Source organism: Molossus molossus, unplaced genomic scaffold (genome assembly GCF_014108415.1).
Source record: "Molossus molossus isolate mMolMol1 unplaced genomic scaffold, mMolMol1.p scaffold_m16_p_19, whole genome shotgun sequence".
In the NCBI taxonomy this organism is placed as follows: Eukaryota; Metazoa; Chordata; class Mammalia; order Chiroptera; family Molossidae; genus Molossus; species Molossus molossus.
In genome coordinates this window covers 32,773,298-32,789,702 of record NW_023425354.1, presented here as the reverse complement: position 1 = coordinate 32,789,702, position 16,405 = coordinate 32,773,298, and the positions used below count along the sequence as shown (strand labels likewise).

Here is a 16,405-nt window from a genome sequence, read left to right as displayed (position 1 = left end):
TCCGGGCCAGGGCCAGGGCCAACAGCAACCAAGATACCTGCCCTTGATGGAATCTAACCCGTGACTCTGGTCCGCGGGCTGAGGCACTCACCGCTGAGCCAAACCGGTCAGGGTGAGGGGTAACTAACAAAAATATCGATGGGTCAAAATTAAGTACAGGGCCTTATACGACCCTACAAACGAGGGGCCTTAAATTTCAACTGCATTAGCATTAAGGTAAATCCATCTCTCCTACAGGCTCTGCCCACTAAAAAATCTGGACACACCAAATCTTACCAGGGTTTTCCTCCCTGTTTGTGAAATGTGGCAGATGAGGGCTGTGTAAGTCCTGGGAAAGGAATCTCATTTCTCCCAAGGGACAAGATGGATTACAACAGCAGCGAGGCCCTTTTTGTGAGGATGGAGAAGCTGGTGGCCCAGCTGGCGGAGATGGGGGCAGGAGCAGTGTTGGTGTGGGAGACTGGCAGCCTGGGAGCAGGAGCAATGGCTGCTCCTGGAGCGATGGCCCAAACCGTGGGCACGCCTGTTGGAGGCAGGCGTTCTTTTACACTGTCTCCCGACTCCCGGCGTTCCGGTAAACCTTCCTTTGAAGAGGGGAGGCTGAGACAGACAACCACAGCCAACAGCGGTGGGAGGGTGGATCGTGGTCCCCGCCCAGGCCTTTCGATCCCCGGCCCGCAGAACGCTGGAGTGAGGGAGGCCTACGTGAAGGCGGCCCTACGGCGGCTGGGGCGGAGAGGCTAGGGTGCCAGGCTCCCTTCTCGGCTCCCCGCTGCCTGTGGGGTAGGGGAGGAGGAGAGGGGTGGGGGCAGCGCCCATGGCCTGCTTTCCCAGGGCTGGCGGAGCCTTTTTGACAAGCTGATTGCGTGGCGGGGATTGGCTGATCCCGGCGTGACGCCGGTTAACAACAAAGGTGGAGTTGGAAGAAATTAGATTAAAGGAGAGAAAAAAATTAAAGGGGGAGCTGGCTGGGGACTGGAGGCAGAGAGCGAAGGGGAAGATGTGCGAAGCCTGGTCTCCTGGCTCCGAATTCGCCCGGGAAGGGAAGCCCCTTCCGAAAACCCACCGGGATTTTGCTCTCCGCCCCCACCTCGGCCCAGCTAACGAAGCCTGGGTTTGAGGAATGGCTACCGCTTCTTGAGAAATCCCCCCAATTCCCACCTTGACACCCCTTGATATGGCTCAGGGAGAGAACTTTTTATTCGGACTCCTCGGATCCTAAACCCAGCGGAGGTGAGGGGCATTGAGAACCACGCGAGGCTCGCTCTAAAACCCGGAAGGTCCTAGCGGGGCACCGAGATCGGACAAGGCGGGGTGATCCCCTGGTTTTTCCATGTGTTGCAAATCTAAGAGCTTCTTTCTTGCCCTTTTTTTTTTTTTAAACAACCCCCCTCCCTTTACTCCCCCCCACCCCACCCCTCCGCTTTGGCTTCAGGGTTGCAAAAGCAAAGAGCAATAAAAAAAAAAAAAAAAAAAAAAAAACCGCGCACACACTCAGACACACACCAGTGGCGACAGGGGAGAGTTGGAAAGACGCAGGAGAGAAGCAGGAGGCAGCGGGGAGGGAGCAATGGGAGCGAGAAGCAGGAAGGTTGCCTCGCAAATTCCCCTCCGGCCCCACGTCGCCTCGTCGGCCCCGGCAGGGGAGCGAGGAGCCGGGCGAGCAGATGGAGGAGTGGAGCTCGCTCTAGGCAGCGGGCTTGGCCGGAGAATGGAGGAGCCGCCAAGCGACCGGCTGATTGGAAGAGAAACGCAGAGCGATGGAGGCGGGGGTAGGACGATTTCTCTGCGGGGACTGGCGGCGGCGTATACGCCCGGGTCGGGCGCTGCAGAGCTTGGCTAGCTTTCAACCCGCGCTCGCCGGCTCCAGCCCCGCGAGCCCCCACCCCCAGCCCTCCCGACAGCTCCGCAGGTGAGTGCGAGCTTGGGGCAAAAGACCCAAAAGTCTCAACACGCCCGCCCTGCCAAGAAAAAAAAAAAAGGAAAAGCATTTTTTTTTTTTTTTTTAATTTTCGTGCAGCCCCCAGCCTGGTGGGAGGGAAAGGGTGAGGCTGAGCAGCCCCGAGGAGGCGGAGGGGCCTGGCGAGGCCAGGATGGCCCGGGAGGCGGCGGCGCCGAGGCGGCTCTGACGGTCGAGCGCTCGGAGCGGCGCCGCGCTGCGCCGAGGCGGGCGGGCGGGCGGAGCGGGGCGGGCGGAGCGCGGCGCGTGGGGCTCGCCATTAGCCGTCGCTCCGCTTCGCCATCTCGGGCTTTGTCTGGCGACTCTCTGCCCCGGCATCGGCTGCGGCTCGGCTCGGCTGCACCCTTAGGTGCCCCTAGCCCGCACTTCCATTCACACGCTCGGTAAGTGAGCCCCAGCGCCGTGGATTTCAGGGGAGAGGGCTTGCTGCGAGTGGCAGTGGCGCCGATCTCCATGCGTCCGGGCAGGCCTGGGGAGACATGCCGGGCTGGATTGAACCGGCTCCCTGAGAGGCTCCTCCGCCGGAGCCCATCGCTCCCTGGCCCTTGCTAGGGTAGAAGAAACAAAGGGGATTTCTTTTTTTTTTAATTTACAGGAAGGGCATTTTGTAATAGTTTTTTTTGTTAAGTTTTGTGTGTATGCTGCTCAGCAGCGAGGGAACCGCGGGGTAGGCACCGAAGCCTGGCGCCGCGATCGGCGTGCGTGCGCCCCAAGCTGGTGGCTACGCTCGGGGATAAGGGTGGGCGCAGACCACCCGCTCCAAGAGGCGGGAGAAGGGAGCAGACAAGGGCTGGGGTGGAAGCCCGAATCTGAGCGGAGAGAGCTTGGGGCACAGCTCCTGGAGCTCCGGGCACCCCCAAGCCTCCCTGGCCGCCGAGGGGCCCTCCAGGCACCCTCTCTGCGACCGCGCCTCGCGCTCTCCCTCCCGCGCCGGCCAAGCATGCCAGTTCCCCCGCGGGTCTGGCGAGGTCGCTCTCGGAGCCCGCCCGCCCGTCCCGGCTCCGAGCTCCGCCGCCATCCGGGCGGCTGCGTGTCTCCCTGCCCCGGCCCCCCCTCCCCGGCAGCAGCCGCCGCCGCCACCACCACCACCGCCCCCCCTCCCCTTCTTCCTTCCCTCCGCCTCGGCCGCCCGGGTCCCCCCAGCTCCCGCCCCTCCTCCCAGCTGCCCCCCGCGGAGCCCGCCCGGGCAGGCTGTGGGAGGGAGCGGAGCCGGCAAGGCGGGCGGGCTGGCGCTCGCTCCCCGGGGGTCGGTGTGCGCTCCACGGGGAAGGACGCGTTCGCTGCCCTGCTTCTCCCGCCCCCCTCCCGCTCCTCCTCCTCCCTTCTCCCTCCTCCTCCCCGCTCCGGCGGCGGAGGCTGCGGCGGCGGCGGGGGGTGTGCGAGCTGAGGCCGGGGCCGGCGGGCGGGCGGCGGGCGGGCTGCCTGCAGGCGGAGGGCGCTGTGCTTTGTGCTTTTCGCCGCGAGGAGCAGCAGGCAGCAGCCACAGCCGCCGCCACAGCAGCAGCAGCAGCCGCCGCCCCAGCGCCGCCGCCGCCGCGCCCGGAGGAGGAGCCGCTGCCACCGCGGGAGGGAGCTGCGGCTGTGCCCGGCCGAGCGGGGGAGGGCGCCGCCGCTCAGAACCGGGGAGGGAGCCGCCGGAGCGGGAAGCCCGGAGGCCGCGCCGCGCCGGGTAACCGAAGAGGCTTGGGACGCATCTGCGATCAGGGCCGGGCGGCGGGGACAGAACAGCGGGTGCGGTGGACGCCCGGATGGGTCCTGGGTAGACCTCCGGGCAGAGGACTGGGCGAGAGAGGACCAGGGCACTGGAGAGGACGCCGAGAACCGGGGGAGGGGAGGGCAGGAAGCGAGGCCGGAGCTGAGCCCCGGCCGCGAGCGGAGGAGGCCGCGCTTCTCCGAGCCGGCAGGCGCAGTTCTCGCCGGCCGCCGGAGGGGGCGGCGGGGCCGGTGAGCGCTGCGCCCCCGCCTCCGGGCCGCCGTCCTCCCGCCCTCTCCTTGGCTCGGCTCCCCGGAGGCCGGGGCGGGGGCGCCGGCGGGGCTGGGCCGCAAGCTCGGGGAGGAGGCAGCGGTTCCCGCCGTGGTCGCGCCTCTGCGCCGGGTTCTTCCGTGCGCGTCGGGGTAGCTCGGCGGAGGCGGCCTCTCTGGCCCGGGTGGGTGGCTCGAGGGCGGGGGGCAGGCCTCTTCTCTCCGGCTGCTCGCCCGCCCAGGCGGGCAGGGACGGCGTCCGGAGCCCGACGGGGGGGGCGGCGGGAATCCGGATCCGGTCCCCGGGGGCGGTGCGGCCGCTGCGGTCCGGGGCTGGCGGCGGCTGCGCTGCGTCCGGGTCCCCGCCGGGTTGCGGAGGCGGGGGGAACCGGCCGGGGGGAGGCGGGAGGAGGAGACTGCGGCGCGTGCCCGCTTCCGCGGCCGCGCGCGCCCTTTACCCGCCCTTCCTCCTCCCCCGCCCTCCAGCCTGGGGCCTCCCGCGGGCGGGAGCTTAGGGGAGGAGGAGGTTTTTTTTTTTTTTTTTTTTTTGGCCTGGGTGGGGGAAGGAGGGCCGAGGGCGGGCGCTAGCTGCACGCGGGAGCTGGAAGCAGTCTCTCGCGTGGGCAGGGGAGGGCGCACGCCGCTGAGCCCGACTGCAAGAACTGGGGGGAAGGAGAGTTCTCTTACACCCACCCGCCCATTAAACCTACTAGGGCTCTGACGGGTCTCTTTGAGAGTGGGGACTTGTGTCCCCCTCCCCTCTGGGGGAGGGAGGAATAGAAAGTCCCTCACCTTTCTGCCTGCCTGAGTAGAGGCTGATATCTCTTCTAAAGGGTGAGGTGGCTTTGAACCCAGATTGCCAGGCCAACGTGACCGAGGAGGTGACTAGAGGTGGCTGGACAGCTGGAGAATGAACGGAGAAGCAGACTGCCCCACAGACCTGGAAATGGCCGCCCCCAAAGGCCAAGGTAGGAGCCCCCACCCTTAGCCCTCGTTAACTTAAATTCTCTTTTCTCACATGGCTGTCTCCATGGCCCACTCCCCTTCTAAAGGGTTTCTTCAGTCTGTGTTCTCTGAATTAAGATGTGGGGAGAGTGGCTGTAAGAGTCAAGCATCCCTCACTGGGGGTTTGGCTCTTTCCAAATTATTAGGCTTTGTATTTTTCACATTCCCCCCCCCCCCAACATTAGAGGGGGGGAGGCCCCTGCAAGCCTTCTGGGGTTTCTAGTCAGCCCAGGGTGTGTCCTCGCCCTGGGTCCTGGAATAGGAGGATGAGGAAAGTGGAGGAAGAAGAGAGGGATTGGGAAGGATTTTCAAGGTTTCCTATTACTAAGACAGGGTTTTTGGTGAGGTATTTGGAAAGGGTGTATTGGTGGTTTGAGATCCTAAGCCAAGGGACTTGTGTACATAACTAGACCCTACCCTAACCAGTAGGGATCCAGTGTGTATGGGGGCAGGGGATAGGATGAAGCTGAGCATCTGGCAAGGCCTGTGGGACACTGAGAGGAGAGAGGATTATGGGTTTATGTGACCTGGCTATAGAAACCCTGGCCCAGGTTACCAGATGTAAATGCAAATGAGGAGCCCTTTTGACTCCTAGCCTTGGACAGCTGTTCTTCCAGCTCACCTTCCAGGGTAGCCACCCTCCAGAGAGGCCTCACTGGAGCTGCATTTCAGAGACTGGAAATAGCTGCTCCTGAGCCCCTTCTGGGGGTTGTCCCTGGAGCAGGGCTTTGAGAGCTTTTGCCCACCTGCCTGCCTTGCCTTACAGCTTCCCTTTATGGAAATGAAAGAACCATTTCAATTCCATTTTTCTTACTTGCCCTAAATTCTCCTTTGGTCTTCCTTGAGAGGCCGAAGGGGTGGTGGTGGAATACCCATTTCTTTAATGTTAGTTTTCAGCTGTGCTAGAGAGAAACATCTCTACTGGTTTTCCTTACTGCCCACAGCCCATCCTCAGTTGTTGAATACCTAGGGTATCTACCTAGAACTTGGACTTGAACTTGGCAACCACATTTAGAAATGTTGCCTTCTTGCTTCCCTCCCCTCTCTGATAAGCTAGCTGTTTTCCTCCAGGGCCCCAAATCACAGTAGCTTCATTTTCTCCCGTCCCTATGAGGAATAGTACCTTGTGGTACTCAAGTCTGGCTTTCTAGGTATGACCTTGTCTGGGCTGGAATTCCTGCTCCAATTCATATGGCCAAAGTTTTTCCTTAGGGCTGGACCATGTTTTGTGTGTCTTCAGATGGGAGGTAACCAGGGACTGGAATGCTCTTGGGAGAGTTGAGCATATAGGGACTGGGGAACAGATGGGGTGGATAACATGAGCCAGGCATGATTGCCTTTCTTACCCCTCTCCAGACCGCTGGTCCCAGGAAGACATGCTGACTTTGCTAGAATGCATGAAGAACAACCTTCCGTCCAATGACAGTTCTAAGTTCAAAACCACTGAGTCACATATGGACTGGGAAAAAGTAGCATTTAAAGACTTTTCTGGAGACATGTGCAAGCTCAAATGGGTGGAGATTTCTAACGAGGTAACTGATACCACCCCCTTTCTGACACATAGGAGCACACATCTATACAGACCCCTGCCTTAACCTTCCTGGTGGGGGAAGACGAAACAGAAGTCTATAAACAGGAAGGAAAGAGATGGGGCGAGGTGCTCATGTGATTGCCCTTGTGCATTTTGGGAGGTGGCACGGTTGACAGCACTGGCCTAAAGTTCTCAGTTCTGCCACTTTCTGCTTTGTGGCCTTGAATACTTACCATCTTGGAACTTATTTGTCCTGAGCTGTTTTGGGGATTGAGTGATGTGCTGGCACGGACAACCATGTTGAGGTCAGGTGGTCCCCTCGTTGCTGTCCTTTAGTGTGTCTGACTGCCTGGGCCTCTGCAGTAACTCTTTGCCTGGTTTGTGCACCCTGGCTGTGGGCTCTTGTGCCCTTGGTTCTAGACCCAAAATAGAGGGAGTGTCTCCCTTGATGTCAGGAACTACCTGAGTTGTGTGGCTGTTGGCCTTTCCCCCTCCTCTTTTGATGAATTTAGTCTAGTGGAAAGTAGAGGAGACCCGTTGGAAAATGAGGGTATGCTACTGGGTAGTGTCCCCTCTTCTAAACTTCCCCTTCCACTCACTTCTCTTCTTCCAGGTGAGAAAGTTTCGTACGTTGACAGAATTGATCCTTGATGCTCAGGAACATGTTAAAAATCCTTACAAAGGCAAGAAACTCAAGGTGAGTTTTCAGGAGGGAGGAGCACAAGGGGTAGGAGAGGAATGGTCCAAAGAATGGATGGTGTCTCACCTTCACTGTGTCCTTGTCCCTCTTTCCAGAAACACCCGGACTTCCCAAAGAAGCCCCTGACCCCTTATTTCCGCTTCTTCATGGAGAAGCGAGCCAAGTATGCGAAACTTCACCCTGAGATGAGCAACCTGGACCTAACCAAGATTCTGTCCAAGAAATACAAGGAACTGCCTGAGAAGAAGAAGGTGGGGGGAGGGGGGCCAAGGTGGTTGGGAGGGAAAAGGCTGGGAGCAGCTGGTGTTGTGTGGGTCAGCTGTTGGGGTCAAGGGGTCAGCCTCAAACAGGGATTTGGCATCAGGAATGTGGGTGGGTCAGCAGAGCAGTGTAGGGTCTTGGGCAGCCAGACCTGATCACCCACTTCCAGGCCCATACACCATTAAGTATAGGCACTGTCACAGGTGTAACACAGGCTGAGGCAGGTGCTGGGACCAACCACAGTCACGGTGTTCTCTTATACAGCTCTTTTTCCATGCGTACGTCCGCACTGTTAGACCTGCACAACAGTTCTTCACCCTTTGACATGTCCTGACATGGTCTCATTTGATGCTTGCAGTGTCCTCATAAAGGCAACCTCAGGAGAACAGGTTATTCCAATTTTGTGAGCAAGGAACTGGAGTGCAGGAGGGTATCACATCCCAGGTCACACAACTAATGATGCTAGAGTAAGAACTTGGGTTTAGTGCTCCAGGCTCCCTGTCCAGTGCTCTTCTCATCCACATATTAGGTGGGCTTCTTACCCATGCACGTGTTTGCCCACGGATACTTATTGTCCCTGGTGACCTCATGCTACCCCAGACCATTGGAGGCTGTTAACCTTGAGCAGAGGTTGCCCTAGGCAGGGATGGATGGTCAAGTACAGTGAGGTCAAGCAGTCCCTCAAAGAGAGAGGCAGCAAAGCACTGGAGGACCCTGCAGCTGGGACATGAGTGAGATGGGGTAGGGAGAGAGATGGGCGTAAGTAAAGAAGAGATGCTAGACAGTGAAGGTGGAGCCAGGGAGAGGTGATGAGGGGCAGCAGGAGAAACGAGACAACAGAGTTGTCTACAGTCAGCTCTCAGGAGGTGGCACTGGCGACTGCTCTGTGAGTAGCTCTGCCTGGTTTGTGCACCCTGGCTGCGGGCTCTCATGCCCTTGGTTCTGGACCCAAAAAAGAAGGGAGGTTGGCTGGGTAAAACCAGCTGTGTGCAAGTGCTGCCTGAAATGAGCCCGAGCCTGAATTGCTGGAGTTGTTCTTGACCTTGGATGAAGATCTGACTACAAACAAAACCCAGTTACTCATAGGATGGGAGGGAGAGGCAGAGGGTTTGAGGGACCAGGAGGGATGGAAGAAACGATGTGGTAGAGGACAGTGTGCTGGCTTAGGGGACATGAGAGTTGGGCTCGTTCTAGCTCCCACTGAATCGCTGTGTGTGTGTGACCTTCGGTAAGTCACCTTATTTCTCCAGTCCTGGTCTTACCTGACTGAGGTGTGGAGGCTGAGCCTGAGCTCTGTGGTGCCTTCCAGCTCCAAAAGCTGCTGCTGTGTGTGAGGAGGGCTGAGATTGGGGTTGTGCAGGCTAGGCTCTGCTCCCAGTTTTCTGCGGGAACCTCAGAGGAAAGCGGGGCTTGCTTTCTGTGCGTGATGTCTCTTGAGAAGCAAGAGTTGGGCTCAGTCACCATGAGCTCCCGGCCCCTTCCAGTGCTGATGATTGTGAATCTAGGAAAAGGGGGGAGAAAGGAGAGATGAACACTGAATGGGAGCCAGGACAGGAGGTAGATCAGGAAGGAGAAAGATATAGGAAAGGAAGCAGAGAGGAGTGTGGAGAGGTAGGAAAGATGCAGGGAAGAGTCAGGTGATGGTTGGAAGGGAGGGCCAGGTTGATGGAAGGGGTGGAGGAGAAGACTGGGAAGCCAAGTGACGGGGAGAAGGGATGGCTAAGGAGGGAAGATGGTGTCAGAATTATGAAGGACAGCTGGGGACCCAGAAGTGGTGGATGGGGGAAAACATTCCAGTTTAGAAAACAGTTCTATTAGGATGTGATTTGCATTGAAAGAATTCACTCTGGGTTTCCTTCAACACACTCCCCTCATGCCTGCCTTGGAAGCAGGACTCAGCTTGCCCCTGGCCCTGTGGGCCACCTCTGAGGGGGTAGACCAGTATCAGTTGCCACAGACATGGGAGGAGGGAGCAATGGAGGCAAGTCCTACACCTCCTGATTCCTTACTGTGGGAGTTTTGAGGTATTAGGGAAAAACGTGGAGGGGTAGGTTTCGGGAGAGTCCCAGCCACATCACAGTTTACTATGTGACTGGGTAATGTCACGTCCCTCTCTAGGACTCCCTACCTTAAATGGAGGGAATAGGATGGATGCATTTTGGGAGACCCCTGTAAGCTCCCACTAATCTCGGCTACAGTTGAGCCCAGGCCCCACTGGAAGGCAGGCCAGCATCCCCTGCCTACCCATGCCATCCTCCTTTCCTCCACCAATTGGGAGGCAAACTAGCTAGCAAGAAGGACTCAGTGGTTTTTATAGCTCAGGCCTTGGGTTGTATGTGACCCCGTCCCCTCCTCCCCCCAGATGAAATATATTCAGGACTTCCAGAGGGAGAAACAGGAGTTCGAGCGAAACCTGGCCCGATTCAGGTAAGGCAGTGGAGCCCAGAGAAGGGCCACAGGGTGCTTGGTGTGACAGGATAGGGTAACACTGACCAGAGCCTCAAGCTTGCCATCCTTGAGGCATGGAAGACGGATGGGTCACGTGTAAACCCTAGTGGGTCATGCTCAAGGGCAGGGACAGTCAGGCAGCCACTGTCCCACTAGTCTCCAATTGATAGGCCTAGGAGCCTTGGTGGGCGGGGCAGCTGGCTGGGTCTGCCCTGGCAGGATTTCCCTCCAACTGCTGATTGTTGCTCCCCGCGCCCTGGCTAGGGAGGATCACCCTGACTTAATCCAGAATGCCAAGAAGTCGGACATCCCCGAGAAGCCCAAAACCCCCCAGCAGCTGTGGTATACCCACGAGAAGAAGGTGTATCTCAAAGTTCGGCCAGATGTGAGTGTCCGGCCAAGGGGTGGGGGCAGAGGGCACATGGTGGTGGCAAGGGGGGGAGCCGCGCCAGGTCGGCTGGGCACGGAGCAGGAGAGGAGGCCCCTCCCCAGGGGTGGGCTGCATGGACAGGGCCTGGGCCAGCTGGCGTGCAAGTGTGTGTGTGCGTGTGTGTGAGCCTGTCCCCTTGCACCCAGGCGGGACCCCCGCCTCTCTGCCTTCCCCTCCTGGCCTGTGGGGGACACTTGTGTGACCTCCTGTGGCCTGAGGGGGCGGGGGCCTCTGTGCCCCCTACCCCCCTCCCTTCCTCCTGCCCCTGGCTGCCTGTGTGTGTCTGACGGCTTTTGGTTTGCAGGCCACTACGAAGGAGGTGAAGGACTCCCTGGGGAAGCAGTGGTCTCAGCTCTCGGACAAAAAGAGGCTGAAATGGATTCATAAGGCCCTGGAGCAGCGGAAGGAGTACGAGGTTAGGCTTCCGCTGCGCTCCTCCCCATCCGGCTCTTCATGAGCCTCTGCCCTCTGACTCTGGCCTCCGCACTCCGCGGGAGGCAGTCACTCCCCATCCTTCCATTGAGGGAGGGGCCTTCTTGGCCCCTCACCTCTGCCCCTACCTTCCCCATGCCGCCCCCCCACCATGAGATCTCAGGCTAGGGCAGGGCAGGGCACCATTTCTCGTGTGACTCAACAGACACACGGCCATCCCCCAGCTTTGCTCCCTGCCTCCCCTTCCCAGCGGCTCTCCCCCTTTCCTGGCCCCGGCTAACCCCACACCCCCGTTGCCCTCCATCCTCCCACCTCACTCTGCAGGAGATTATGCGTGACTATATCCAGAAGCACCCTGAACTGAACATCAGTGAGGAGGGCATCACCAAGTCCACCCTCACCAAGGCCGAACGCCAACTCAAGGACAAGTTTGATGGGCGACCCACCAAGCCACCTCCGTGAGCATTGCCCTGGGGTGGGTGGGTAGGTGGGTAGGTAGAGCTGGCCAGTGAAGGACCTCAACCCAGGCTCTGGAAGTGAGGCCTGCTGCCCTGGGCCGCCCTGTTGCTCACGGAGATCCTCCTTCCCTGCTGCGGTTCTCATAGGAACAGCTACTCACTGTACTGCGCAGAGCTGATGGCCAACATGAAGGATGTGCCCAGCACAGAGCGCATGGTGCTATGCAGCCAGCAGTGGAAGCTGCTCTCCCAGAAGGAGAAGGATGCCTACCACAAGAAGTGTGACCAGGTGAGCTGTGGTGGGAACTACTCCTGGAGATCCTTGGGAGCCTTGGGGGTTTGAAGCATGAGGTCTGACCCCTTGGGCACCTGCTTCAAACTTGGTGTTGTGCTGGGTTTAGCATCTGGGCAGACCAACAGACATTGGGCCTTATGCTTACCATCTATGGAGGGACACAGGGCCCCATACAGGCTCTAGATGGCTTGCGGAGGGCTTCTGCCCTTGACCAGGGTGCCTGCCCTTAGATTGACCCTGATTCTCCTTCCTTACCCAGAAAAAGAAAGATTATGAGGTGGAACTGCTCCGTTTTCTAGAGGTGAGTAGGTGAGGCAGTGGGCAGAAAGAAGCTTTGGGAATAGTGGGCAAGGCCCTTTGGACGATTTGGGAGCAGATTGGGAACTGATCACGCAAACCCTTGCTACCTCTTCTTCTCGGACCAGAGCCTGCCTGAGGAGGAGCAGCAGCGGGTCCTGGGGGAAGAAAAGATGTTGAACATCAACAAGAAGCAAACCACAAGCCCAGCCTCCAAGAAGCCCTCCCAGGAAGGGGGCAAGGTGGGCAGGAGCACCACTAAGCTGGAGGGGATGGAGGATGCAAGCTGAGCATCCTCTCAACACTCCATCGACTCTGATCTTCTTTGCATATCTACAGGGCAGCTCAGAGAAGCCCAAGAGGCCAGTGTCAGCCATGTTCATCTTCTCTGAGGAGAAGCGGCGGCAGCTACAGGAGGAACGGCCAGAGCTCTCAGAAAGCGAGCTGACCCGCCTACTGGCCCGCATGTGGAACGACTTATCAGAGAAGAAGAAGGTCAGGCTGGCCAGACCGAAGGGCTGCCAGGCGTCTGGCTATGGGCTGCTTCTCCTCACCCTTGCCATGTGCCAGCCACACTAGTTCCCCGGCTCAGATGCTGAGGCTGGGAGCCCTGCAAGCCGGAAGGCGGGAAGCTGTCAGCTGAGGGCTGTTGGCTCCCTGGGGAGCGGGGCTGGTGGGCGGGGCCCAGCCCCAAGCTGGAGTTGTCTGCACCAGCCCTTGCCTCTGCTCCTCCCACCTTGGAAGCAGTGGGAGCCTTCAACTGCTGCATGGGGAACGCGCGCCCCCTGGGGGTGGCCGGAAGGCTGACGCCTGGTAACATCCCTCTGCAGGCCAAGTACAAGGCCCGGGAGGCTGCGCTGAAAGCCCAGTCTGAGAGGAAGCCTGGCGGGGAGCGCGAGGAAAGGGGCAAACTGCCGGAATCACCCAAGAGAGCGGAGGAGATCTGGCAGCAGAGTGTCATCGGTGACTACCTGGCCCGCTTCAAGGTAGCAAGGACAGGGAAAGGGGTGGTTCCTGCCGCAGCTGGCCCATGCAGACCTCCTCCAGCCCCAGGTGATCCCGCCCACAGCTGACACTCCTGTCTATCCCCAGAATGATCGGGTGAAGGCCTTGAAAGCCATGGAGATGACCTGGAATAACATGGAAAAGAAGGAGAAACTGATGTGGATTAAGAAGGCAGCTGAAGACCAAAAGCGATACGAGGTGGGAAGGGGCTGCTAGTGTAGTGCAGTGGGGTGGGATGGAACTGGGGCCACATCCCGCCACTTAAAACTTGGGAGTCCCCTTTTGGGTGTCCAGCTTTCTTTACTGCATGGGGCTTAGAGGCCAAAATCCCAGTCTTGGTTGTATGACCCAGACTAAGTCTCTTGACTTCCTTCTCTGAAACTCAGTCACACCTTAGTGAAGTAAAATGGATATGACGATTAAAGTCACATGAATGCAATTATGAAAGTACTTTCAGACAGCAGTGCCCAACACAGGTGTGAATTGTTAAGTTTCTCTCTGGCCAGTGTTCTCAGTGGTTAGAGTATCAGCCTGCGCACCAAAGGGTTGAGGGTTCAATTCTTGGTCAAGGGCACGAACCTGGATTGTAGGTTCGATCCCCAGTCCCATTTGGGAAGCATGTAGGGGGCAATTGATGGATGTGTCTCTCAAATTGATGTCTCCCTCTCTCTCCCTCCCTCCTTCCCTCCTCCCTTCCACTCTCTCTAAAAGGAAAAAGAAATCAATGGAAAATATATCCTTAGGTGAGGAGTAACAAAAAAAAAGTTGCTCCTTGGCTATGCCTTAGGTTCTCCTCGTTCCTGGCACATAAAAAGAGTTAGCAAGGACAAGAAGTAGGAATATGTTGGAGGTGGGGATGGGATGAGTGTAACCTTTCCGGGTATCCCCACAGAGAGAGCTGAGTGAGATGAGGGCACCCCCAGCCGCTGCAAACTCATCCAAGAAGATGAAGTTCCAGGGAGAACCCAAGAAGCCTCCCATGTGAGTCTGGAGCCCACCCTGGGAGTGGGGAGGGTCAGGGATGGAGGGTTGCTTGGATGGCATCTGGACCCTCCCTGCACCACCCCCACTTCCCAGGAACGGTTACCAGAAGTTCTCCCAGGAGCTGTTGTCTAATGGGGAGTTGAACCACCTGCCACTCAAGGAGCGCATGGTGGAGATTGGCAGCCGCTGGCAGCGCATCTCCCAGAGCCAGAAGGAGCACTACAAAAAGCTGGCTGAGGAGCAGCAGAAGCAATACAAAGTGCACCTGGACCTCTGGGTCAAGGTGAGAGGGGGCAGGGGACCCTTGGAAGAGGGAGGCATCATGCTGGCTGGTCTGCATTCATGATTTTATTCAGTGTCCCAGCAGTCCTACAAAGTAATGATTACTAGCAAAGACAAGAAGACCAAGGTTCAGAGAGGTTAAGTAACTTACCCAAGATCACACAGCTAGTAAGTAGAAAGATCCAACTCAGACTGCCTTTTCCTTCCCAGCTGGGACCAGGGCACCTCTCCTAGATTCTAGCTTGGCCTCCTTCTGTGCCTTGGTTTAGCAGTCAGATCTGTAAAGAGTCACTTATGTCCCCCTCAGCCACCCAGGCAGGTTGGCCAAGGACCCAAGGAAATAGCAGGGCTTAGGTATTCAAGAAGTTTGGCGAGTCCCAGACTGCTTTGTCAGAGTCCAGGCTTGGTGTTAGGGTGGGAGTGATGATGCCAAGCTCTGGGGCAGGGGCTGATATCATAGGGAGGCTTCTCTGAGTTGAGGAAGGCCCTGACTCTGGAGCTTTCATTTGAGTAAAATAATAGGGACATGAAAAACAACAGTCTTAGGACAGGGTGGCTAGAAAAGGATTCAGAGCAACTTAAGCAGATATAGTGGAGCTTGGTTCTCAAATCACAGGGGCTTTCTGCAGAGACCCAAGGTATAGGGAGATTGAGAAAGATAATGGTGGGTAGTGGTAGATACTTGGCCCACTGCCTGGCACTTGGTCAGCAGTAGTCTGGGTGGTGTTCCAACACTTACCTTCTCCTTTGTCTCCTTTAGAGTTTATCTCCCCAAGACCGCGCAGCATATAAAGAGTACATCTCCAATGTAAGTCTGGGAGCAGTGTGGCACTGGGGTAAGGGGTGATCAGAGGCCTCTGGGACTCATGGCTGTTTCCTTTGTCTGCATCTCCATCATCTCCTACAGAAACGTAAGAGCATGACCAAGCTGCGAGGCCCGAACCCCAAGTCTAGCCGGACTACCCTGCAGTCCAAATCTGTAAGGAATCCCCCTCAGGGTGGGGGCTGGGAGGTCCTTGGTGCCTGGAGTGGTTGGCAGAGACCACTGATGTATCTCTGTCCCTCCCAGGAGTCTGAGGAGGATGAGGATGAAGATGAGGATGAAGAGGACGAGGATGAAGAGGAAGATGATGATGAAAATGGGGACTCCTCTGAGGATGGCGGGGACTCCTCCGAGTCCAGCAGCGAGGATGAGAGCGAGGATGGGGATGAGGTGGGGTGGATGGACATGGTGGGAAGGGAGGGTGGGGCCCTGCCAGGATGGCCATCTAGTGATGGCATGTTTCTTGCCCCCCAGAATGAGGAGGATGATGAGGATGAAGATGATGATGAGGATGATGATGAGGATGAAGACAATGAGTCTGAGGGTAGCAGCTCCAGCTCTTCTTCCTCGGGGGACTCCTCGGACTCTGACTCCAACTGAGGCTCAGCTCCACCCGGGGCTCCCCTCTTCAACTGACCGCCTTTGTTTCTCCCTCTTGTTCTGTCCCCTGCCCCTGGCCTCCCCCACGTTCTTTCTTTCTTTCTTTTTTAAACAAAACATGGTGGGGGGTGGGGCTGGAGGAGCCCAGGCCAGGACTCTGCAGCCTCAGACATCAGCCCTGGGGGCCCTCCAGGGAGCGCAACCATCAGACTGAGCCACCACTGGACTGGACTGTCCCACCCCTCTTCTGCACTGTGGTTCCGGCATGGACAATGGACCTGGGAGTGGGGTGGGGGTCCCAAAGAGTTCAGTGAGGCCCTCTACACCTGCAGTCCAACTTAAGGGTGGGTGGAAGGTTGGGGAGGACCCCTCCCTTCACAGAGGGGCTTGCTGCCTAGACTGGATCCCTACGTTGGAACTGGAGGCAGGGAACTTGGAGAGAGGAGGGTAGGTGCCTATGAGAAAATAGGCACTGCCCCATAGCCCTCTCTCCTGCCCCCTGCAGGAAGGAGCTACCTGGACCCACTCGTGGGGGGAGGGGCAGAGGTGTTTTTTATATATGTGTATATATATTTTTTTTTAAGCTCTGAGCTGTCAACGAGACGTTTCCTACCGATCTCGGCTGCCGTCTCTGTTGTCATTTCTGGGAGAGGGAGGGTTTAGGGGGGTAGGTTTGGGACTTTTTAAAAACTTGATACATATGGAAAAGTGAGTGTGTGTGTGCGTGCGTGTGCGTGTCCTGTACATAGCATGGGTGTACCTGTGGATGTGTGCAAAGGCACATGTATATGTGTGTGTGTAAGAGAGGGGGGAGCCCATGTCAGTCCTTCAATCTGGTAAAAGGGTTGGTGAAGGCCAGGGAGACCTTCATCCTGGTGGGAACAGGGTGGGGTGGCCCCTTTCTCCACATCCTCTGCTTTGCCTAATCTCTG

General features: G+C 57.8%; 1 protein-coding gene across 7 annotated transcripts; it reads left to right on the top strand.

The window, feature by feature from the left end:
- Positions 1 to 1,496: 1,496 nt before the first annotated feature.
- Positions 1,497 to 16,118, top strand: UBTF (upstream binding transcription factor). 7 transcript variants are annotated; one of them, XM_036268107.1, is made up of 21 exons: positions 1,497 to 1,912; positions 4,756 to 4,890; positions 6,284 to 6,459; positions 7,072 to 7,155; positions 7,254 to 7,409; positions 9,782 to 9,846; positions 10,132 to 10,252; positions 10,602 to 10,712; positions 11,054 to 11,187; positions 11,335 to 11,476; positions 11,742 to 11,783; positions 11,908 to 12,021; positions 12,119 to 12,274; positions 12,610 to 12,765; positions 12,872 to 12,982; positions 13,677 to 13,765; positions 13,862 to 14,051; positions 14,811 to 14,858; positions 14,958 to 15,029; positions 15,120 to 15,263; positions 15,348 to 16,118. In XM_036268107.1, the coding sequence occupies exons 2-21, from the start codon at positions 4,833 to 4,835 to the stop codon at positions 15,471 to 15,473; spliced, it is 2,295 nt and encodes a 764-aa protein (XP_036124000.1). In that variant the 5' UTR covers positions 1,497 to 1,912; positions 4,756 to 4,832; the 3' UTR covers positions 15,474 to 16,118. The 7 variants fall into 7 exon arrangements, with proteins under 7 accessions (XP_036124000.1, XP_036124001.1, XP_036124004.1 ...); XM_036268108.1 differs by lacking the exon at positions 1,497 to 1,912 and adding an exon at positions 2,188 to 2,343; XM_036268106.1 differs by lacking the exon at positions 1,497 to 1,912 and adding an exon at positions 3,576 to 3,629.
- Positions 16,119 to 16,405: the final 287 nt, after the last annotated feature.